Source organism: Siphateles boraxobius, unplaced genomic scaffold (genome assembly GCF_051911475.1).
Source record: "Siphateles boraxobius isolate OS27281-9 unplaced genomic scaffold, OSU_SipBor_1 86, whole genome shotgun sequence".
NCBI lineage: Eukaryota > Metazoa > Chordata > Actinopteri > Cypriniformes > Leuciscidae > Siphateles > Siphateles boraxobius.
Window position 1 is genome coordinate 8,406,898 of NW_027509215.1, and position 24,413 is coordinate 8,431,310.

At 36.0% G+C, this 24,413-nt stretch overlaps 1 protein-coding gene across 1 annotated transcript; it reads left to right on the top strand.

The window, feature by feature from the left end:
* The first annotated feature begins 1,241 nt into the window (after positions 1 to 1,241).
* acss2l (acyl-CoA synthetase short chain family member 2 like) lies at positions 1,242 to 22,904 on the top strand. Its single transcript, XM_077222136.1, has 18 exons — positions 1,242 to 1,466; positions 1,550 to 1,745; positions 5,211 to 5,302; positions 6,186 to 6,289; positions 7,570 to 7,642; positions 8,040 to 8,115; positions 8,439 to 8,520; positions 9,660 to 9,797; positions 11,166 to 11,336; positions 11,951 to 12,084; positions 14,004 to 14,136; positions 15,111 to 15,167; positions 18,520 to 18,600; positions 19,043 to 19,151; positions 20,098 to 20,166; positions 21,147 to 21,323; positions 22,496 to 22,570; positions 22,646 to 22,904. Exons 1-18 carry the CDS (start codon positions 1,307 to 1,309, stop codon positions 22,810 to 22,812), a joined length of 2,094 nt encoding a protein of 697 aa, XP_077078251.1. The 5' UTR covers positions 1,242 to 1,306; the 3' UTR covers positions 22,813 to 22,904.
* Positions 22,905 to 24,413: the final 1,509 nt, after the last annotated feature.

A 24,413-nucleotide genomic window follows, 5' to 3' on the forward strand; every position in this document is an offset into this window, starting at 1 on the left:
ATCTAAGCATCGAGGCTGAATAATGGAACACCGAGCGGCAAACAAAATACAGATACACTGTTGTCCTTGACATGCCACGATAAAAATAACTGACAATCAGCGTATACACTTGTAGAATTTGATCTTACGTGCTATACGGGTTTATAATGCAATACTGTAACTAAAATGTACTCCAAAACGTTTTGTTTATTGTTCTTTTTAACAAATGGGGTTTGTTCCAAATTATTATAATTAACAATAATTTGTGTCCTTTCCAAAATTATATGCAGAAAACCAATATAATATCATATTTATTGAGCCACTAGACTAGTAGATTCAAATATTCAATTATTTTGTGCATATGTTCTAGTTTTTGGTCTAAAAGAAATTTCCTTGTTTTGTAGGTTCAGCAAATAACATTGCTTGGTCAAAGAAACTATGGCTTCTTTTCCTGGAAATAAACCGTAGGCATCAATTCCAATTCCATGAGTGGGCAGGAGAATCCAGAGTTACAATAGAGGGTGGGTGAGTCATGAAAATCATCCTGTTCAAACAGAAAGACTTTTTTATTTTATTTTATTACATTTTTTATTATTATTTATTAATACAATTTGAAACATATTCACAAGTAAATAACATATTTTTATTACAAAAATGCAAAAAGTCTTCCTTTAAAATTAGTGTGTGTTAGGTTGTTGTCATTTTTAGTTTTAGTAGTAATTTCATATCATTTAATCAATATGTATTCATAATAAGATATTTTTTATTCTAAAAATGCTAAAGGAATATTTTTAGGGATAGGGTTAGTTTGTTGTCATCATAACCACTGGCCAGTTGCATAAACTGCGTAGAGTCTTAAAAGTTACTCATTAAATCAACTGTTTTAAGTCAGTTAAATAAAAAGGGAGATCAGTCTATTTTGAATTGGAAAAGAAAGACTGATAACCTTTTGTCTAACTGCTAGTTGGTCAAACTAGTTCTGAAGAAACAGTTTTAACATAGTGGCTAAGTTTAAGAAACTGAACACAGCTCTATATGAAGGTATGTCCTCATTTAGGCAGCCAAATAGTGTGTGTATGTGTGTGTGTGTGTGTGTGTCCAGTAAGCATGCACCCCACTCATGCTGCGCCTCCCTCTGCAATGGGATCAGCAGCCGAGCAGCCGCTCAACCAATCAGAAAGTAGGAGTGCTTAATGGAGCGCTCTGATTGGTGGAGGCGGAGCTGAGCAGGCTGAGCATGATTAAAGGGTGGGTACCACATGCACAGTCACAATAAACTTCTTCATCTACAGACTGACCTAACACAGATCATCATAGTGATCGTCAAATGTCTCCTGTTTCAGACTCCAGCAACATGGTTGCTCCAGGAACCCAGGAGCCAGAGGAGAAGATTTACCATCCATCAGATGGCCAGTTCACAGATGCGCATGTGCCAGACTTTGATGCATACCTTGCTTTATATAAGAAGTCTACAGAAGAGCCTGATGGTAGGTTAGCTTATGTGCATGCATAAATCACAACTGAAAGAGGAATTGAATGTAGTAAAGCTGTTTGATAATATGCATTGCAGGGTTCTGGGGGGATGTTTCTCAAGAGTTTTACTGGAAGAAGCCTCCGTCAGGGCAGATGTTGCAATATAACTTTGATGTCACCAAAGGGGACGTTTACATCAAGTTCATGGAGGGAGCAAAAACCAACATTTGCTACAACGTTCTTGACCGGAATGTGCATGAGAGGAACCTGGGAGAGAAAGTGGCTTACTATTGGTAATCTATAACATGATATGCTGCATAATTATGTACATTTATAACTTGTGTAATATACTGTATAAAGGGCTGCAAAATTCCAGGAATTTTCAAAGTTGGAAAGTTTCCAGGGGAATTATTGGGAATATATGGGAATAAACTTGAAATTTGCAAATATATATATATATATATATATATATATATATATATATATATATAACAGGGAACTTTAAAAAATATCTTGCACCATAATCTTGGTTAAACCCGATCAGAAATAAAAATAAATAAATTTGTATCAGTTTGCATGCATGTCCGCTTACGACCAAACAAAATGTTTATTTTAAGATGTCAAATAAAAATGTCAATTAATTTAGTAAATTCTCCAACTTGAAATGTTTCCAACATTTCCATGGAAAGTTTCCAGAAATGTACTGGACATTGTCTGCCCCTTTGCAACCTTAGTTATATAATCCAAGCTTTAATAGTTGATGCATTTCAGGCTGGCAAAGTCAAAGCAAAAGAGCAGTACTTGTTTGCATGTGTTTTCACCATAGAAAGTATATTTGTATCATAATAAACTATGTAGCAGATATGAAAATTAATTTCAAATAGATATCAACATGGTTTAGCAACATTGTTTGGAGTTAATGCGTTTTTTGTGCAGATCTAGACTTGTAATGTTTTATAAGTATTAAGTATAGACAGACAAGGCAGGGCACAGTGATTAATCTGAGTGTTATTGAATCATGTCATCTGCATATGACATCAACCTGATGCTATCACAGAACTCTTTGATTACACACTGTAAACAGTGATAGGAAGATTCCTGTAAGAATTGCATCAATGACACATGAGAAGACGACTTCTCTCAGGAACATCCCTATGACTGTTTCTAGTATATAATACACTTTGTCTGTTTAGGTGATACTGGTTCAGTAACAGTCATTGTTGTCATGTTGTTTTTGCTGTGAAGTATTAATAGTCTTGTTGAACAAGGGGTGTCAGATGACTGCTGTTATATATAATACAGCACCAGTCATAGATAATGACATTCAGTCGTACATCACATTCTAACAAGGGTCAATCTCACAAACGCAGCTCATATTTCACCCCGCATTTGTAAAGAAATAAGAAATTATATTGTGCATAGTTTAAAATTGCACATATTTTTAGGAACATTTACATTGATATCATTATTTATATGGAAATTAAGCATATACCCCCCCCCCCAATTTGTATAAATATGTTTGTTTTTCTTTAGCAATTCGTATTATTCTAAATGTATTCACAATACTGTAATATAGTAGTAAAAAAGAAATGTTATTCAATTCAGCACAAATATATATATATATATATAAACGTTTCACAATTAATCAATTTGACAGTACTCATATATATAATATAATATATATAATATAATATTTACACACACACACACATACATACTCTACATCTACACACATATAGCAAATATAATTTAATTTTATTTTATGTTAGATGCAAATAATCACGATTTGATAGTACTCATACATGATTTTACATATATTTTATTATGTAATATTTCAACACACACATATTTTTTTGAAGCAAAATATTTAGTTATTTTATGTTAAGATGCGATTATTCACGATTTGACAGCACTCATACATAATTTTACATATGTTATAATATTTACGCACGCAAACACACACATATTTTTATTATATATATATATATATATTTTTTTTCATATATAATATTTTCACAGAAATAATTTCACATATAGAAAATAATATTTACATATATATTTTTTTTTTGGATTTTTTTTTTGGATTTTGGTGTGAAATTTACCTTGAAGAAGTTATTGACAGGTTTTGTTAGATTCATCCTGAAAATGTTTAACTGTGGTCATCTAACTATAAACGTGTCAATAATAGCAGGTTAACTGGGTTGCATGTGAACAGAAGTGTGTATGAGTCCTGTGGCTGTAGTTCTGATAGCCTATAGTCTACAGACTGTCTCTCTCTGGCACGTTGCATGAGGTGGTTTTGGCAGATAGACTCCTAACAGATGCCAAGAACCAAAGCATGCGAACTATGCTGAAACGACACTTCAGTTAGACATTAAACATCAAGTGCTAATGGAGAACTCAGTAACGCAGGATTTCACTCCACTGAAAGGCTCTTGGACTCTATATATACGTAAACACATGTCATACCTGTGTTATATATCACAAAACATGATCTAATGTGCAACCTCAGAGGTCAGCATCCCTTCTTTACCGTGCCATCCATTCATACCCAAGGGTTCACTCGGTTTAAATACGTAATCTTTTCAGTGGTCAAGGTCTTTCTTTTTTTGGAGAGCCAGGTGCAGTCGCACAGTTAACCAAGACTGAGAGCTTTCTTGCGGATTTGCATTGAATTTGTTGCAGTCTTTTACAGTGTAATAATAGAGAGACACGAACGAATGCTTCCTAAAACAAGCATCACTTTTACTGGTGTTTATACGTAAGGTTAGTGTAACCAGGCACGTTCTCATATTGCAATCTGTTGCTGAATTAACTTTTGTTCCGGCTACTGCTCACCGCAGGCACAGCTGACGTACGTCCAGATCTAATACAGGCATCAGAGCCAAAGTACAGGCCTGTTCCTGTAAAACTAGACGCGGATAGTCGGGTCCAAAAGTCTGAGACCACACTGACAATCAAAGTCTAATTCGAGTCTGGGAATACACAGAAAGTTTTAGGATTTAAAACATACATTGAGAAGAACAAAATAATATGGCATAAAATTAAGAATTATTATTTGGTATTCTGCAAAAATGATTTAAATGTGAATAGGCCTAGATCAATTCGACACATACTTTGTGCTTCCATTGATGTGCTTTTTGGAACAAATAATGCTTTTGTTGAAGAAAAAGGGTGACAAATGAGAGAATTATATATTTGTTAAATAAAACATAATGTGTTATTTTACTATTATTTATACACTTTTATAGTATTGATTAAGTATTTTGAATTAGCTTTTATTTTTAGATATTTAGTTTTCATTTTTAGTTTTACACAAATGTTTTTTTTTAAGTTTAAGTTTTTTTTTCATTTTTATATATTTTTTAAATACTTCAAGTTTATCTTATTTCAGTTATTTTTACTAACATGTCTAATTTTCATAAAGTTTTTCGTGTAATATTTATGTTTTATTTTATTTCAGCTTTATTTCAATTAACAAAGGCTATTTTTGATAGTCATAATAAACTAAAAACACTGCAGGATTCAATTTTTCACTCAAATTGTTATGCTGATAATATAATATTCTACATGACGTATTAATAAATCCAGAATAGAAGTTATTATCAGTTTTTATTTTATTATCAAATAGATGGATAGACATATTGGAATTGCAAAATCATTTGAAACGCTGATGGAAAAACTCATTAGGCCACACTGTATTGCATCATAATTCTGTTATTTGCTAATAGTTTTATTAATATTGATGTTTTCTGCAGGGAGGGAAACTCCCCTGATCATCACCTGACCATCACTTACAACCAGCTGTTGAGAAACGTGTGCCGATGTGCCAATGCATTAAAGCTGTTGGGTAAGACTCTGGATTTGAATTTTACTCCGCTTTTCCAGCAATATTAGTGCATTCAGTCTGAACCTGAGTATTTACATTAAAGGGATACTTCACCCAAAAATGAAAGTTCTGTCAGTAATTACTCACCCTCATGTTGTTCAACCCCGTAAGACCTTCGTTCATCTTCAGAACACAAATTAAGATATTTTTTATTAAATCTGAGAGCTGGATCACTCCTCCATAGGCTTCTAAGGGATTGAAACTTGTTCCCCGAAAAGTTATTAAAGACATCGTTAAAATAGTCCAAGTGTCTACAGTGGCTCAATCTTAAGTTTATCAAGCGACGAGAATACTTTTTGTGCGCAAAACAAACAACAAAAATAACGACTTTATTTCAACTATTCATTTTCTTCTCTGTGGGCCTCGAGTCAGTTCACTAGTGTAACAGCGCAGCGATTCTGTGATGTACGTCACACGTAGGCTCACTATTGGCCGACGCTCGTCATGTGTGTGATGCGTGTGACGTATAACAACAAAAGCTTACGCTGTTAAACTAGTGAACTGACTCGAGGACCACAGAGAAGGAAATGAATAGTTGAAATAAAGTAGTTATTTTTGTTTGTTTTTGCGCACCAAAAGTATTCTCGTCGCTTTTATAAACTTAAGATTGAGCCACTGTAGTCACTTGGACTATTTTAACAATGTCTTTAATACATTTTCGGGGAACAAGTTTCAATCCCTGAGAAGCCTATGGAGGAGTGATCCAGCTCTCAGATTTAATCAACAATATCTTAATTTGTGTTCGAAGGTCTGACGGGGTTGAACAACATGAGGGAGAGTAAATACTGACAGAACTTTCATTTTTGGGTGAATTATCCCTTTAATGTTTGTTTGTGTGATCCAGGTGTGAAGAAGGGGGACAGAGTCGCCATCTACTTACCCATGATTCCAGAGCTGGTGTACACGATGCTGGCCTGCGCTAGAATCGGGGCGGTTCACTCTATAGTGGTGAGCAGGTTTACACATCTGTAGTACATTTTACATTAAAGTCGGCATGAAACGCTAGTCTGTTTTTCCCTATTGTGACGTATATCCGAGTGAAACGGCTTCTGGAACAAGAACAAATGTTGGGCGGGGCTTGATTTTGATTTTGAGGACAAACAAACAAGTTGACAAAAAGATTCAATCCAATATTTGGTGATAATATAACATAACGAGCGATTTACAAGCAATAATAAAAAAAAAAATTGAACAACAATCATTTTTGACCGAGGAACAACACAGCGTCCGTTAAAGTCGGCATAAAACAGAATTTGCGATAGTATTTGCTTCTCTATTGTGTCATATATCCGAGTGAAACAGCTTCTAGAAATAGAGAAAAAATGTTGAATGAGACTTGATTTTGTCCATTAGGAATTAATTAAATGGTTGTGGTTTGCTATTGGTGTATCTGGTGTGAGTGACAGGTTGATACTTGGATTAAAGATATTTGAATTAAAGATTACGAGACACGTGAATTTAAAACTAATAACAATGTGCACAGATGAATAATTTATAATAAATACTGCAATATTTCATTGAAAAACAAGAATTGCCCATTTTGATTTCATGGTGACTTTAAAGCAATATTCTGGGTTCTGTCGAGTATGGTCTTGAGGAGAGTTTAAACTCGGGTCAGTATTTAGCACGGTATCATTAATATGCATGAAATGAGCGCAGCCTCATTCTCTCTGCCAGGACTATTTCTGCCGGCCAAGCCTCTTTAAACATGTAAAGGTTATAGCTGGAGTTAAAAATAACACACGATTTCTTTTTATCAGATATCAAAGCCTTTTTTTTATGCTTGGATGATGACCCCATTCCAGCTAGTCTATTTGTTTTGGAACCTCAGATTTATAAAAATGATTATCCACATTTCATTACGGACAAATTTTTGCAAAATTGAACGGACTTGAGCTGAATAATGACACTATTGCCTTTTTTAGAGCTGCTTTACAGCAGAATTTGAAGTTGTCTCGTATTCGATGAAGTTTATTTTATTTTATTTATTTTATTTAATCATTATTTTCATGCACTCTAAAAATTGCTGCGTTGTTTTAACCCAAATGTGGGTAAAATGTGGAAAAACCCAATCGTTGGGCTAAAAATGTAACGGCTGGGTTTGTCCATATATTTTACCCAAATTTTTAGAGTGTGGTTAAAGCATCTTTGAAACAAGCAGGATTGTATAAAGTGCTATATAAATACAGGTGACTTGACTTTCGAGTCTATCTCTCTCCTGTCTACAGTTTGCCGGTTTCTCATCTGAGTCTCTGTGTGAGAGGATCATGGACGCTCAGTGCAACATCCTGGTCACGGCAGGTAAATATGACACGCATATGGCTTAAGATCATCTCATGAAAGTCCAGATCTGTGTTAAACGTGTGTTTGGGCTGACTGTGTGTTTATTGGGTTTGTTCAGCAAATGAGCTTTTCCAGATAAGCGGGACAGTAGCTGATAACCAGAGATAATGTGAAGAGAGATGTAATGTCAGCACCGGAAATCCTGTGTAGTCGTCACACTGTTGACTATCAGAAAAGTCTGATTCACATTTCGTTACTTATTCAGGTCAATTAGAAAGGAAAAGAATTGACCAACCAAAGATAGTTTTTTATGTGATGTTTCGGTGCAGGTAAAAACCAGCTAACCAATTTTTACAGTCTGTGCCTCTCTTTCTCTTCCTATCTCACGTGTTTGCTCTCTCTGTGTGTCCTACAGATGGTGTTTACAGAGGTGACAAGCTGATCAATCTGAAGAAGATTGCATCTGAAGCACTCCAGCGCTGTAAGGAGAGGTACGGCCCGTATCATGCTCTGTTTACATGAGCCAGAGGCACTTGCCCAATCAGAAACTGTCTGGGGTTGCCGGGCAACAGCACAATTTGGAAGCATGTGAAATGAGACATACGCATCATAGAGCAAACAGAATTGTGTAACTGGATGATGTCATTGATTTGGCACAATAATCATGATATTTGTCAATAAATGAAATAATGCAATGATAAGAATTTCTATGCAATGTGATAAAACTCCTAAATTACGTAATGCCATGGCAACCATTCATCACAACAACATTTTATCATTACATTTATCTTCTAATGATCTCTCTCTCCCTCAGCATGGCCTTGTGTGTTCAGAAGTGTGTGGTGGTCAGACATCATGCCTTCATAACAAACAGTGATGCTTCCAACAAACTGCAGGTTGGTCAAATGGTTGAGCTGTATGGACTTTTTATATCATGCTTTACTAGCAGGAAATATTACCATGCATTTTGTTTTAAGAATTTTTTTTGTTTTATAGAAGAAAATACAGTAATATATACGTTTTAGGGGGCGTTTCCTCCAAGGAGGCAAGGGAGGCGGTGTCTCCTCTAAAAAAACCGGATGAGAAAATAATTTTATAATAATATTACAAAAATAAAATAATGTAAATATTACAAAATGTGACACAAAAAATTGTAAAAGTCACTCGATTTTCTAAAGTAACACTGTCAAACAGCGACACCCGCAGGTGAAGTTACAGCAGGACGCCACGTCTCTCAGATGCGTGCGCTGGGGGGGGGGGGGGGGGGGGGGGGACTAAATCAAACTTGTTGAAAATAAGTCGACTATTAAAGGGAAAACCTTAACATTAGTCCACAAATAATATATATTGTTTAAATTGTTACTGCCTTTAGCTATTATTTTAGAATAAGTGAAAAAATGCGTAAGAACACTAATGCCAGGACACACTTTTAACAACTAGCTGAGCGACTGAGACTGAACTGAACACACTTAATGTGTTCAGTTAATGTACAAATACAAAATAGAATTGTATTTGGTCTATTTTTATGTAGCCTTATGTTTACTTAACCAGTTGTTAAGTGTAACAGGGACATACATTTACATTTGAGGTATATTAAAAAAAAAGTATCCCTAATTTTAAAACACCACCACACACACCACTGAAATATATATATATATATATATATATATATATATATATATATATATATATATATATAATGCATTATGAAATATATATATTTCAGTGGTGTGTGGTGGTGTTTTAAAATCCTGAAAAGGAATCCTGAATATATATATATATATATATATGTATATCCTGCATCATTACTTAACTGCATCACATTAAACATTTTTTGTCTGGAAACTATTTTTCTCAGGATTCCTTGCTAAATGGAAAGTTAATAAGAATAGCATTTATTTGGAACATAATCTTTTGTACTGTCTTTACTGTCACTTTTGATAATTGAATGCAGCTTTGCTGAATAAAAGTAGAAAGATATTCTTTTTTAACAATGTTCCCATTCATTCATTTCTTTTGTGGTTGTATGCTTCAGAGCCCATGGGATGAGTCATGTGACATTTGGTGGGATGATCTGATGGAAGGAGTGTCAGACGAGTGTGAACCAGAGTGGATGGACTCAGAAGATCCTCTCTTCATACTTTACACCAGTGGCTCGACCGGAAAACCCAAGGCAAGTGATTCCCTCACCTACAGTTTAACATATGGAAGTATTAATATACAGTACATACATGCACTGCAGTTCAAAGGTTTGGGGTCACTAAGATTTCAGATAAAGACATTTATAGAAAAGATTCATATTTTAATTAAACGCTCTTCTTTTGAACTTTCTATTCATCAAAGAATCCTGAACAAAATGCATTACGGTTTTCACAAAAAATAATTTTCTGTTTTTCAACATTGATAATAATCAGAAATGTTTCTTGAACAGCAAATCATCATATTAGAATGATTCTGAAGGATCATGTGACACACTGAAGACTGGAGTAATGATGCTGTAAATACAGCTTTGATCACAGGAATTAATTACATCTAAAACAATTGTTATAATATTTCACAATATTGCTGTTTCTTACTGAGCCCAAACTTTTGAAAAACACATGAAATTCGGAATAAATGCAATGTGCATTAAGATCATATATGTTGTACAGAATAGCATACTATTGTATACTGTGCACAGTTCTCAGTGGGTGGAAAAAATGTATCCCATAATGCAATACACCCAACCTTTCATTTCCATATCGATCACAATCTCCTTCTTGACTTCTAGTTCAGACTGCTAAAAGTTAGGATACTATTATAAAAAATAGTTTAAACTGCTAAATTACCATATTTATTTCCAGTATATTAATGCTAATTCACTAATTGTAGCATAATACTGTGAATAATGGTGTGTTCAAGTCCTCCTGGGAAGTTCGTACTTAAAAGATGGGAAGTCGGTGTTTACGACGGCATGTGCGCTCAAGTCACTTTCATCGGTCTAAGATGGCGGTGTACTTTCTCTTAATTAATTACACAAAAATACAGCGAGGTTCTTAAACTCTAGTCATAGAAAATTAACAAGAGAGATTTGCATAAGGTGTGCTTTGCATTTTTATGTTTTTAGTTAATTTATGAAGCCACTGCAAACTTTATCGTTACATATTACATTGTTATTTTATAATGCTTTCATATCCTATGCAGGCAATTAGCTTACTGCGCTGTCAATAGAAAAGCCTGTCAATATCCACAGCTAAATACCTTGAAGTATTGTGGTATTCTGCCATGTTTCTCACTGACACGCCCCAACTCATAAAGATCGGGACTTAAAGAAAATCCAGAGCTCCCCACTCGTATTCACGACATTGTGGTGGCGTTCATGTGCGTTCAACTCGTAAATACGATCTATACGAGATGACTTAAACGCACCATATGTTCGGCAGCATGTACTGCTTCACAAACTTTATAAAAGCTGGTAGGCATCATACAGTATATACTGCACAGTGTGTATGTTTGTATTCCTTCACGACAGTGTTTGATCCATTGATTGGTTCCTGTACAGGGGGTCGTCCACACTGTCACTGGCTATATGCTCTACACATCACTGACCTTCAAATATGTGTTCGATTATCACCATGAGGATGTTTACTGGTGCACTGCAGACATTGGCTGGATAACAGGCCACTCCTACATCACGTACGGCCCGTTAGCCAATGGCGCGACCAGCGTGCTCGTAAGTTCTGACGCCGCTGAAATATAATGCAGAATATTTACTTGTATAAACTGGCCAAATCCATACTGTTTCAGCTATATATTTTTTTGGCATAGCAATTCCTGTCATTTAAAAATATGCAATCAGTTTGTGTGTGTGTGTGTGTGTGTCAAGTCAAGTCATCCTCATTTATATAGCGCTTTTAACAATGTAGATTGTTTCAAAGCAGCTTTACAGAGATAAACATATAATTTAAGGTAACAGAGATTGGTTTGGTTTTATAGTGGTTCTTGAAAAAAGTTTTTTCCAGCTAAAGTTAGTTTTGATTGATTCACTTCCGTCTAAATGATCATTTGTTATTAAATTAGGGGCCGCTAAGACGACACCGTTCTCTCTAAACAGACTTTAAACGTGAACCTGTGATAGACGCTGATGGCGTTCACATGCGCATTAAGAATTGATTCTATAGTTATGTGCGTTTGAATATATGTGCGCAGGTTTGTAATTCCTTACAAACCATGCCTAAACAAACTACTTGTCTTGTCTATAAATTTTGATGCAGAATTTTATTTTATCTTATCACTTCGGGTAGGTACGCGAACCAAAAAAAAAAAAGTGTGTGTGTGTGTGTGTAGTTTGAAGGTGTGCCGGTTTACCCTCACGTGGGCAGACTGTGGGAGATCATTGAGAAGTACGGAGTCTCCAAGTTTTACACTGCGCCCACTGCTATAAGACTACTGATGAAATACGGGAGAGAACCACTGCAGCGGTGAGCAAACACACACACACACACACACACATTTGTTTCACTATTTTAGTGAGGACATTGCATGGACTTCCATTGATTTTATATCAGGTTAATGATATTTTCTATTGACTAACCCAAGCCCTCCATCACAGAAACATGCGCAAAACACTAGATTTAAATACAAACATGTTTTGGCCCATTTATAAGCCTTTTTAAATAGTAAGAAGCAGTAAAATGTCCTCACTAGTCGGTTGTCATAATATGTCATATATAGCCAAACCTGTAAACACACACACACACACACACACACACACACACACACACACACACACACACACACACACACACACACACACACACACACACACACACACACACACACACACACACACACACACACACAGCTTTGTTTTTGTGATTTGTGAGGACATTCCATAGGCGTAATGGTTTTTATACTGGACAAACTGTATATTCTATCCCCTTACACTGCCCCTATCCCTAAACCTACCCATTACACACACACACTTCGACACACACACACACACCCACACACACACACACCCACACACACACTTAGACACACACACACACACACACACACACTGCCCCTATCCCTAAACCTACCCATCACCGGAGACATTCTGCATTTTTACATTTTTAATAAAACACTGCTTAGTATGTTTTTAAAGCCATTTGAAATATGAGGGCTCAGGAAATTTCCTCATAAATCACGTTCAAGTTGTAATACCAGTGTAATAACCATGTCATTATACACATTTGTGTCCTCACAAATCACAAAAACAAACACACACACACACACACGTAGACACAGGACTGTCCTCCAGGTGGCGCTGGAGGCCTCAGAAAGCCAAATCCTTCATTGAGCCACATTGAAATCTCTGGTGTTTTATTTGCTTTATTGGAGATATTGCAAGTAATTGTGTTTAAAACTACTTTACATGAAATAAGTATTTTCATAACAACTGTTGCTGTTCTTATGTTAAATGATCCTCCATAAGTGCATGTTATTTGAAATGAACATTTGATTATGTCTTTATAATATTACTAACATTAAATATAGATTAAATAACATCAGTAGTGGTGATCTCACACGTTCATGTGTGAAGAGTCTGTCACACATTTCTCTTGTGTTTATATGGTACGTTTATAAAGGTACAATCAAAGGTTGTTAGCTCCATCTATTGGACAAAAATGTTCCCGTCTATGTAGTTTTTACACAACAATGCACAGTATGTGCTACAGACATGTATATATATATCTATTACATTTTCTTTGCTTTGCTGTGGTATATGTATTTATTTATAGTAGTGGCAAAAAGTGATGTCAGGAGGGGATATTTGTTTTTAATGACCCAACAAGTTTTTAAAATACAAGGGAAAATATTGAATATTTGTAAAATATTTTAAATTTGAAGGAAGAACAAAATATTTGAGTAAGGTGTTTATCCGACAAAATTATTTGGCTAAAAAGCCGAACTACAGCTACAGGTTTTATTTTACTATGAAAAAAAATTATATGTATAATTTACTTTATAATAATAGTTGGTATTAGGTAACACTTTACAATAAGTTTTCATTTGTTAACATTAGCTAAAAACATTAGTTAACATTAACTAAATATGAATAAGACTTCTGCACCATTTATTAATCTTAGTTAATATTAATTTCAACATTTTCTAATACATTTTTAAAATCAAATGTATTTGTTAACATCACTTAATGCTCTGTGTACTAACATGAGCAACTGTATATTTATTAACTAACATCAACAAATATTAATAAATGTAAAATATATTGTAAACTGTTAGTTCATGTTCATTAACTAATGTTAACAAATCAGACCTTATTGTAAAGTGTCACCTACTATTATTATAAATATTTATATATTGTTTTTCCACTCACGGGTTGTGTCTCTCTCAGGTATGACCTGTCCAGTTTGCGTGTGTTGGGTACGGTTGGTGAACCCATAAACCCGGAGGCTTGGCTTTGGTATTATGATGTTGTGGGTCAGCAACGCTGTCCGGTTATCGACACATTCTGGCAAACGGAGACGGTAAAACATTTACAACAATCAAAACCAGCCAAGACACATTCTGACCAAGATTTCTGATCTAAAGTTGCTTAAAAACCCCTTTAACTGTGGTAAAATCAGCATCAAGTTGCTTATTGCTTGTATAAAATGTCTGCATAAGGCACTAATGCTCAGTTAAAGGGATAGTTCACCCAAAAATGAAAGTTCTGTCAGTATTTACTCACCCTCATGTTGTTCCAGCCCCGTAAGACCTTCGTTCATCTTCCGAACACAAATTAAGATATTTTTGATTAAATCTGAGAGCTGGATCACTCCTCCATAGGCTTCTCAGGGATTGAAACTTGTTCCCTGAAAAGTTATTAAAGACATCGTTAAAATAGTGTCTACAGTGGCTCAATCTTAAGTTTATCAAGCGACGAGAATACTTTTTGTGTGCAAAAAAAACTAAAATAACAACTTTATTTCAATTATTCATTTCCTTCTCTGTGGTCCTCGAGTCAGTTCACTAGTTTAACAGCGTAAGCTTCTGTTGTTATACGTCACACGCATCACACACATGACCAGCGTTGGCCAATAGTGAGCCTACGTGTGACGTACAACACAGAAGCGCTGCGCTGTTACACTAGTGAACTGACTCGAGGCCCACAGAGAAGGAAATGAATAGTTGAAATAAAGTCGTTATTTTTGTTTTTGAGCACAAAAAGTATTCTCATCGCTTGATAAACTTAAGATTGAGCCACTGTAGTCACTTGGACTATTTTAACGATGTCTTTAATAACTTTTCGAGGCCGGCAAGTTCAATCCCTTAGAAGCCTATGGAGGAGTGATCCAGCTCTCAGATTTCTTCAAAAATATCTTAATTCGTGTTCCGAAGATGAACGAAAGTCTTACGGGGTTGGAACAACATGAGGGTGAGTAATTACCGACAGAATTTTCATTTTTGGGTGAACTATCCCTTTAATAACTGCTAAGTTAAACTCAGTTTGTTTGGGCAGGGCGGCCATGTTTTGACCCCTCTTCCAGCTGCTACACCACTGAAGCCTGGATCTGCCGTGAGTCTCCTCATTCACCTTCAGTTATTACCAGAGTTGGGTATTCTACTTACTGTATTCTAATGACTTTTCGTGATAACGCAGTAATGTAACTCATTACATTTAAAATGTATGTAATTTGATTACAGTTACTGATGTCAATAAAATTAAGTTACTTGCGTTACAAATGTATTGTTAAGAAAAACATATGCGTTAGTTAATGAGTATGCGCTTTAATGAATAGAGAGCCGTGTGGCCGTGTGTCCACCAAAGGTTTTTTCATGCAGCTGGCATATAATTCCAATTGTTTTCAATGGGAGTGCCGCGTTTTTTAAACGCCATGATCGTAACGAGGCGCTGAGCGTTTTTTTCACACTGAAGCGCTGAGCAGCCGGCGTTTTTTACTGGTCGCCGAGCGCTCATCACTGTCACTTTTTACACAGCCGTCCAAACACAGTGGAGGAGGGGCGGGACAAATACCACACCGACCAACTTTCACAACATTAACGACGTCAACCAGTAGAGCTAACCGAACAAAATGGATGAAAAATAAATTTCTAGTATGAAACAAATGATCTGTGAAATCAGTTACAAGTAAACTGTGCTGCGGTTATCAGACATGGCAGTATTTCAATTAAATGTATTTTAAATATGTATTTAATTACTTTAGTGTATTTTGTAATTTGTATTTTGCAGGTGTGGAAAAAATAAAATGTAGTTTGTAACAAAATATTTTGAGGGAGTGTATTTAGAGTATTTCAAATACTTAAATACTTAAGAAAAATCACCAGGATTTTAACATATTTTCGGTCTGATGTTGGCAATGGAAATGTCCAGGTTAGATGCACGAAAATCACGTGACACCCTGTAGACCGGGCTCCCTCCAAGAAGTGAATGAGAAGTGATTTGAACTTCTACATATTGCACACTGAATGACATTATAGAGAAAATAATTGTGCCTTATGAGATCAATGCACTGTGTTGTCATTCATAAAAGGACATCATAGGCCCTACCTATTATGAAACAGCGCATCTGTCGTAACTCCACTGAAATCTCCATGCTAAGCAAGCGTTCACAATATAACATTCATCTGCAGTTTTTAAACGTATTACATATGAGAAGTATTGATATTAATTTTGTATAAAATCATCAATCCTATTGTTTTTCAGTAATTGCGCACGCAGCGCGATTCTACTATTGAAAAGGCATACAGGGCAGTTAGAGTCTCGTGTGTAAAACAAACCCACACATATTATGATTAATATGATTAATCATATATATTATGATTAAAATGAAATTTTGATTTTGTGACAAATTCTCGGGCTGTTATTTTTACACAAAAATCGCTGCAAAAGATGCTTTCCAACAGGTTTTATCGTAGTTTTTGAGGGGTAACACAGAAACCGAAAATTCTCGGGACAGCAGCGTGTGTCCAAATTTCATTCTTAACCGTTCTTTTTCATCAGAAACGATCTTAAAACAGGGCTTTAAGTGTAAAATACCGAACTTGTCCTTTAAGGCACGAGTAGAGTAACGGTGATAATATGGCTACATAGCCTACATCAAACACGTTTTGCTATTAAGGGCAGCCTACCACACCATTGATGTGAACTTAGCTATACATGCCATATACGTCAGAGGGAGCTATTTCAGGCCCTGTAGAGATTTAGTGAAATGCCCATACTTTTTTATTTTGCTCCTTTCGTCATTTTGAATTTACATATTTCTCATATTTGTGTTATTGCTACTATTTGTTATTGACCTTTCAGTAATAAATAAAAAAGTCAAGATTATTGTGGGAGTATTTTAGTATTTTCAAAATACTAATCACTTGTATTTTATTTAAATACATTTTTCACATCAGTATTTTGTATTTTATTTTGTTACATTTCGTGAGGCAGTATTTTTATTTTGTAACAAAATAGTTGTTGATGTATTTGTGCCCGCCTCTGGCGGTTATTCTGTATCATAGCAATGATTCGTCTCAACTGAAAAAACGCTGCGCCGCCAAAACGCTCTCAAGGGCCCACAACTAGGCTAAAAATGCTTTGGTGGACACACGGCCTAAGTCCGGTGGACCATGGGACATTATTTCGGAAAAATATTGTATGGTAGTCAATGGCAAGAGACAACAAATATTTGGATCCCGTTTGGATTGTGCCCTGAATTACACATGATGTTTGTCAATTTAAAAGATACATTTAAAAGTCAAGAAAGTCGCAGTTTGATGTTAAACTGTTGAGGTATAAGACTGGGAAAAATACGTAATTACAAAGACTACAAACCCAAAAGGCGCGCATGTGACGTCATACCTTATCTCTCAATGAATGAAGCTAACTTTACTGAAGCTAACGTCTGTCTTTTCTTCTATAGTCTAACGTTATAATCGTGACGTTACGCCGTCATGCCTGTGTGTTTTGTACCAGACTGCACACACACGAGCTTGGTGACGTACATAGTGCGAGACGAGAGATGTAGTTCATTGAGCGATTTTCACATAAAACTAAATGTTACTCTTCTGTTTTATGACAAACTGTGACTTCCTTGACTTTCATAATTATCTTTTAAATTGACAAACATCATATGTGTAATTCAGGGCACAGTTCAGACGGAATAAAAAGATAAGTTGTCTCTCGCCATTGACTACCATACATATTTTTTCAGAAATAAGGTCCCATGAGCCGGAAGCGGAGGGGCGGGGCTTAGGCTTTCTATTCTAATGACTTTTCATGATAACGCAGTAATGTAACTCATTGAAAATGTATGTAATTTGATTACAGTTACCGATGTCAATAAAATTAAGTTACTTGCGTTACAAATGTATTGTTAAGAAAAAAATATTTAGCAAATTGTATTTCTAATCACAGCGTCAGTTAATGAGCATGCGCTTTAATGCATTACCGGAGAACGCGCTTCATGAGGCACACACACACACTCTCTCCCTCTCCGCCGTGCGCGCGCTACACAGTTTGGATCACAGTCTCGCATGCGCGCTCTTGCTCGCTCGATCGAGATTCCGGGAGATTTTAACAAATTTGCGGCATCAATATGCGGGAGACTCCCGGAAGTTCTTGGGATGTCTGCAATATTAAATTACGTAAAGAACGGAGGTTCACTGTGTAGTGTATTCTTGTAGTTTTAATAGGTTTTCAAAGTAACTTGAAAGTAAAGTAATTAGTAATCTGATTTCTTTTTACATGCAGTAATCAGTAATGTAATCAAATTACAATTTTAAAGTAGTAATTAGTAATTTGTAGTGGATTACTTTTTTTGAGTACCTTACCCAACACTGGTGATTACACATCACATCCGTCTTGAGGACAGTTAAAAACAGGAACGGATGACTCTGATATCAGTGTCTTCTCTATGCAGACATGCCCGTTTTTTGGAGTCCAGCCTGCCATTCTCAATGAACACGGAGAAGAATTAGAAGGGGAGGCGGAGGGATACCTGGTGAGATTTACATCCTAGCTTCTGATTGGTTAAAGGAATAATTCACTAAAAATGAATATTCTGTCATCGCCTACTCAACCTTAAGTTGTTTCAAACCTGTATGAATTTATATGTTCTGCTGCACACAAAAGAAGATATTTTGAAGAATCTCGGTAACCAAACTTTTTTTTTTCTACTATGGGGTTCATCAACTGTCTAATTACCGACATTCTTCAAAATATCTTCCTTTGTGTTCAGCAGAAGAAAGAAATTCATACAGATTTGAAACAACTTGAGGGTGAGTAAATGATGACAGAATTTTCTTAAAGTGAACTAATTCTTTAAGACAGGTTATGTGAAAGTCAACATTGGATGGTGTTCCCAACTCATTCTATTCACAATAAAGATCAAGCGGTCATTCAGATGTTTTTTTCTTACTATAAACGGATGTTTTGTGTCTCAGGTTTTCCGGAAGCCCTGGCCGGGAATCATGAGGGCTGTGTACGGGAATAAGGAGCGCTTCGAGAACACTTACTTCAGAAAATTCCCGGGATTCTATGTGACAGGAGATGGTAATGCAGCAACACATCCACTTCATAACCAGTGTCAGTGAATGTTACTTTAAATCGTCACTAATTACATTGTTACTTTTTTATAGAATTTTGGGTAACACTTTATTTTACAGTGTCCTTGTTACATATGTTACATGTACTTACCATAGTAATAACAGTAAATGATGCATAATTACATGCAACTAACCCTCAACCAAATCCTAATCCTACCCTAACCCTGTAGTAAGTACATGTAGTTGCTTAATATTACTCAGTACTTAAATATATAATTACACTGTTACAATGACACCTTAAAATAAAGTGTAATCGAATTTTGTGTTACTTTTTCTCACATTGGTCAAATAAATATGGTGATTTTTCTTACAGAACAAAAACATCATCCTTTGTGTTAGCTATTAAAAATAAATCACTAATTAAAAAAAACTATTATAATGTAATTTCAAAAGGTAAGGTTACTTTATATGTTTATTCAAAAAAACACAGACACTAAAGTCTAATCTAAGTGACAAATTATGATACATATGGTACATCTCAATTAAAGTCGACATGAAACGGAAGTTGCGATAGTCTATTTTTCCCTATTGTGACGTATATCCGAGTGAAACAGCTTCTGGAACAAGAACAAATGTTGGGCGGGGCTTGATTTTGTCCAGGAGGAATTGATTGCATGGTTGTGGTTTGCTATTGGTGGATCTGGTGTGAGTGACAGGTTATAGCCCCGCCCTCGTCATTAGGGAAGAGAAGCTGCAAGAGGGAGGAGAAGATATTTTGATTAATGATTACAAGGCACATGAATAAAAAAAAGAAAAGATAAATCATTTATAATTAATTCTGCAATATTCCATAAACATAAAGAAAAATGTTCATTTCGATTTCATGGTGACTTTTGCAGCGTAACCAAACTTCTGTTCCTGTATGGTGTTTCTGAGTGTCGTTGTGTCCTCAGGCTGCCGGCGGGACAAGGACGGATATTACTGGATCACCGGCCGGATCGACGACATGCTGAATGTCTCTGGTGAGACCTTGAGACATGATGATGTTTCAGTGCTGCCACCTGGTGCTTAGAAATGCCATATTATGTTATTTTGCCTTCTCTTAATGACAACATGAAATGGCACTTAACTTCCAGAATCCATTATTTCAATCCGTATACAAAATATGTGCGAAATCAAAACAGGACATTTATTTAAGAAGTAAATAGGGTTGGTTATCTTTAAGGGTATTAGATGGCATATATATATATGTGTGTGTGTGTGTGTGTGTGTGTGTGTGTGTGTGTGTGTGTGTGTGTGTGTGTGTGTGTGTGTGTGTGTGTGTGTGTGTGTGTGTTATACAGTAGTCAACATTTGAAGTGGATAAAAAAAGTTCATCAAAGTTGTCCTAAGACAAGAACGGGTATTTTTCAAAATTCATGTATGACTTTGATGAAAGATTTTGATCCACTTCAAATTTGACTACTGTGTATTTCGACATTTTAACTGCAATTAAATGCAAAAAAAGAGAAATTCAGGACGGAGCAAATACTTTCTCATGACACTGTGGCTGCATTTATTTGATCAAATATACAGTACAAACCATAATTTTGTGAAATATTAATACAATTTTAAATATTTTTTTACTTGAATATATAGTAAAGTGTAATTTATTCCTGTGTTCAAAGCTGAATTTTCAGCATCATTACTCCAGTCTTCAGTGTCACACGATCCTTCAGAAATCATTCTAATATGCTGATATTACAATTTCTGATTATTATTAATGCTATATTATTAGTAATAATATTATTAGTGCTGCTTCAGATTTTTGTGGAAACACTGATAGATTTTATTTTTTAGGATTCTTTGATGAATAGAAAGTTTAAAAGAACATAATTTATTTGAAATAGAAATCTTTTGTAACATCTATAAATTTCAATGCATCGTTGCGGAATGAAAGTTAATTTACTGACCCCAAAGGTTTGAATGTTAGTGTTTACAGCCGCCCCGTGTCTTCTCTCAGGTCACTTGTTGAGCACAGCTGAAGTGGAGGCCGCTCTGTCCGATCACCCGTCAGTGGCTGAAGCTGCAGTGGTCAGTCGGCCTCATGCAGTGAAGGGAGAGTGTCTGTACTGCTTCATCACACTGAGAGAGCACGAAGAGTTCAACCGCACACTGACAGAGGAACTCAAGAGAAAAGGTCAGAAGATCAGATTAAACACTATTATACTACAGGGCGGTTGAATGCTTGAATCTGATTGCTTGACGAACATTCTAAGGTGTGCAATTATTTTCAGGGAAATGCACAGCTGAAGAAGTTCCAGCAGGTTTTGAGCACATTACAGTTACATATCACTACGCCAAATTATTAAATTTATTTCAAAGTTTCCTTTCGACAGCAGCAAAAGAACCAAAAGCACCAACGCTACACTGACCAAGCAGATAAATATAGTAAACAATAGGATAAAAACAAAGTTTTTATTATGTATGGAAAGCATGGACACACACTCACACAGAAACGTGTTGTCAGCGCCGCTCTGACGATTTTATCAGTAAAATAGTTCAACTTAATAGCTACATGACATTTCTCTCTAGCGATGTAACAACGGCCCTGTTCTTGAAGCAGATAAACGTAGTTTCACAACAAAAACGCAAATCTCTGAAGAAAATGACGTCATGCACATGTGTATCATGTGTTCAGTCTATAGTGTTTCATCGCCATCTAGTGCCTGGCAGCAGAATACAGCATTTTTAGTCGTTTTCACGGATCCATGTGTATATATATGTATATTTGTGTGTGTGTGTGTGTGTGTGTGTTTGTGTGTGGTATACAGTAGTAAACATTTGAAGTGGATAAAAAAAATGTCATCAAAGTTGTCCAAGACAAGAACGGGTATTATTCAAAATTCGTTGTGTAAACGTACCCGAAGACCTGCCGCACATGACGTAGATCTGACACACATCCCATTTTCTCACAACTCTTTGCGTTCATTTAACACTTTGATTACAAGGATACTCAACAAAACTTGAAATTTGGGAGAATTTAAGAGAACTCAATACAGCGCTAGTGTGCTGTCTGATGTGGCTTTTTTAGAGTTCTTTTCTAATAATTGAACGGCCCATTGTCAATTATTCCTTTACGTATATAACCAGTCCTAATCGATAATTTGAACCATGGTCTCCAGTGTGGGAGGCGGGCATGCTAACAAGGACGCTAAAGACCACAGTCGCTAGCGTCAGTCGCTAGTGCGTCTCTGTGGAGTGAGGTTTACACACACAGCTCTTAATGGCCTAGATCCGTTACACATAGAAAATACAATCTGAATCTATTTGACACTTGCTAACTTCTGTGTGGATTGTTTTGTCATTTAGTGAGGGAGAAGATCGGACCAATAGCCACCCCAGATTTCATCCAGAATGCTCCAGGGCTTCCCAAAACACGTTCAGGTACTGGTATCAATCTCAATTCCTGCTTGCGTTTGCTTTTGCTCCTGAAACTCAAGCCTTTCTCCCGTCCGGCAGGTAAGATCATGCGGCGAGTTCTGCGACAGATCGCACGCAACGAAAAAGACATGGGTGACCTCTCAACCCTGGCCGACCCCAAGGTCGTGGAGGTGCTGCTCAGCCAAAGATGTGAGACGGCGGCTCTTTCTCAAGCCGGGACACCGCTGTCACCCTGTGTGCGTTAAAGACTTTGGGTTTGGGCTCAGAACCGGTGCTGGTTCTCCTAGATCAGATCTGAAGGGTGTAACTCTGCCCATAGTTCAGGTAAAAAAAAGAAGTGTTGTCAAGATGGCTCACCTCAGGACATCCCAAAAATTTTTATATTCTTTTGTGATGTTTTCCAATATTTGCCCCATCCTGATTTTCTTTTTTTTGTTTGTGGATTTAATTAATTCATAATTGCAGTTTAGCAACAGTTGAAATAATGCTAGAAACATGCCAACTCAGGTTAGCAACGTGTTCAATCATGCTTGCCACATGCTAACAACATGTTAATCATGCTAGCAACATGCTAAAACATGCTAGCAATGTGCTAAATCATGTAAGCAACATGCTAAAAATGCTAACAATATGTTAAGTCATGCTAGCAACATGTTGAACATGTGTTAGTAACATGTTAAATCATGGTAGCAATGTGCTAAATCATGCTAATATGCTAAATCATGCTTGCAACATGTTAAAACATGCTAGCAATGTGTTTAATCATGTAAGCAACTTGTTAAAATGTGCTAATAAAGTGTTAAATCATGCTAGCAGCATACTAGCAACATGTTAACCGTGTTAGCAAAATGCTAATAATCCTAACAGAATTTCATTTTACTAAAACCAATTTTATTATAGACAAGAGCAATGTAAAAACACTTCATTATTTCATTTCACAAAGGAGCAGCAATTCAGAAATGTTAATTTAGTTTTAGTTGCCGACTTGACTGCAACCAGTTTGTTTTGTGTTGTTGAGATTTTTCTAATTTCCTTCTATTTGATATGAAACAATTGTGTGCAGTACAAGAGGAAAATAGGACATGCTTTTTCATGGCATCTCGAGTAAGATCTTACCAACCAGTTGCCAATGTTACTTTGACAAGAGTCATTTTAAGTAGCTTAACAATAACATTTGCACATACTGTTCTGTTTATGTTTTATGAAATAAAACATCTGATAAGGTCTCTCAAGTTTAATATGAAATGAGCTTTTCAATTACTGAAGAGCACCTCAAATATCATCACACCAGTTTTTAACATTTTACTTAATTTGTGAGGTCGTTTGAAAAAAGTGATTAAGTAAAAATTGGCCCTTACAATTAGACACACACACACACACACACACACACACACACACACACACACACACACACACACACACACACACACACACACACACACACACACACACACACACACAACACACACACACACACACACACACACACACACACACACACACACACACACACACACACACACACACACACACACACACACACAACCCCCCTCCTGTCTCATTGAGAATAACAGAGTGCTTCTGTCCTGTTGTGTTTTGCTTAAATCTTTTTGTTGCCGATGTAAGATCATATTTGCAGGCAGTGAAAGATTATTTCCATGTTCTTTATCAAATGATCATTTTGTTCAAGCTCTGATCAGATCATCTTTTTCTTCCTGTTAAGCTCCATCACAACAGATGCTTCCAGGCAGAATATGACAGGCTAATATTACAAGAGCTTAAAAAAAATCATATGAAATAAATGAGATCTGAAAGTCTTTTCTGAAGAGTGTTACATCATAACATA

Coding starts and splice junctions, on each gene's coding strand:
- acss2l (XM_077222136.1), top strand. CDS start 1,307: ATGTCTCCTGTTTCAGACTCCAGCAACATGGTTGCTCCAGGAACCCAG. Junction 12,085..14,003: donor GGGAGAGAACCACTGCAGCG/GTGAGCAAACAC, acceptor TGTCTCTCTCAG/GTATGACCTGTCCAGTTTGC. Junction 19,152..20,097: donor ATTCTATGTGACAGGAGATG/GTAATGCAGCAA, acceptor TTGTGTCCTCAG/GCTGCCGGCGGGACAAGGAC.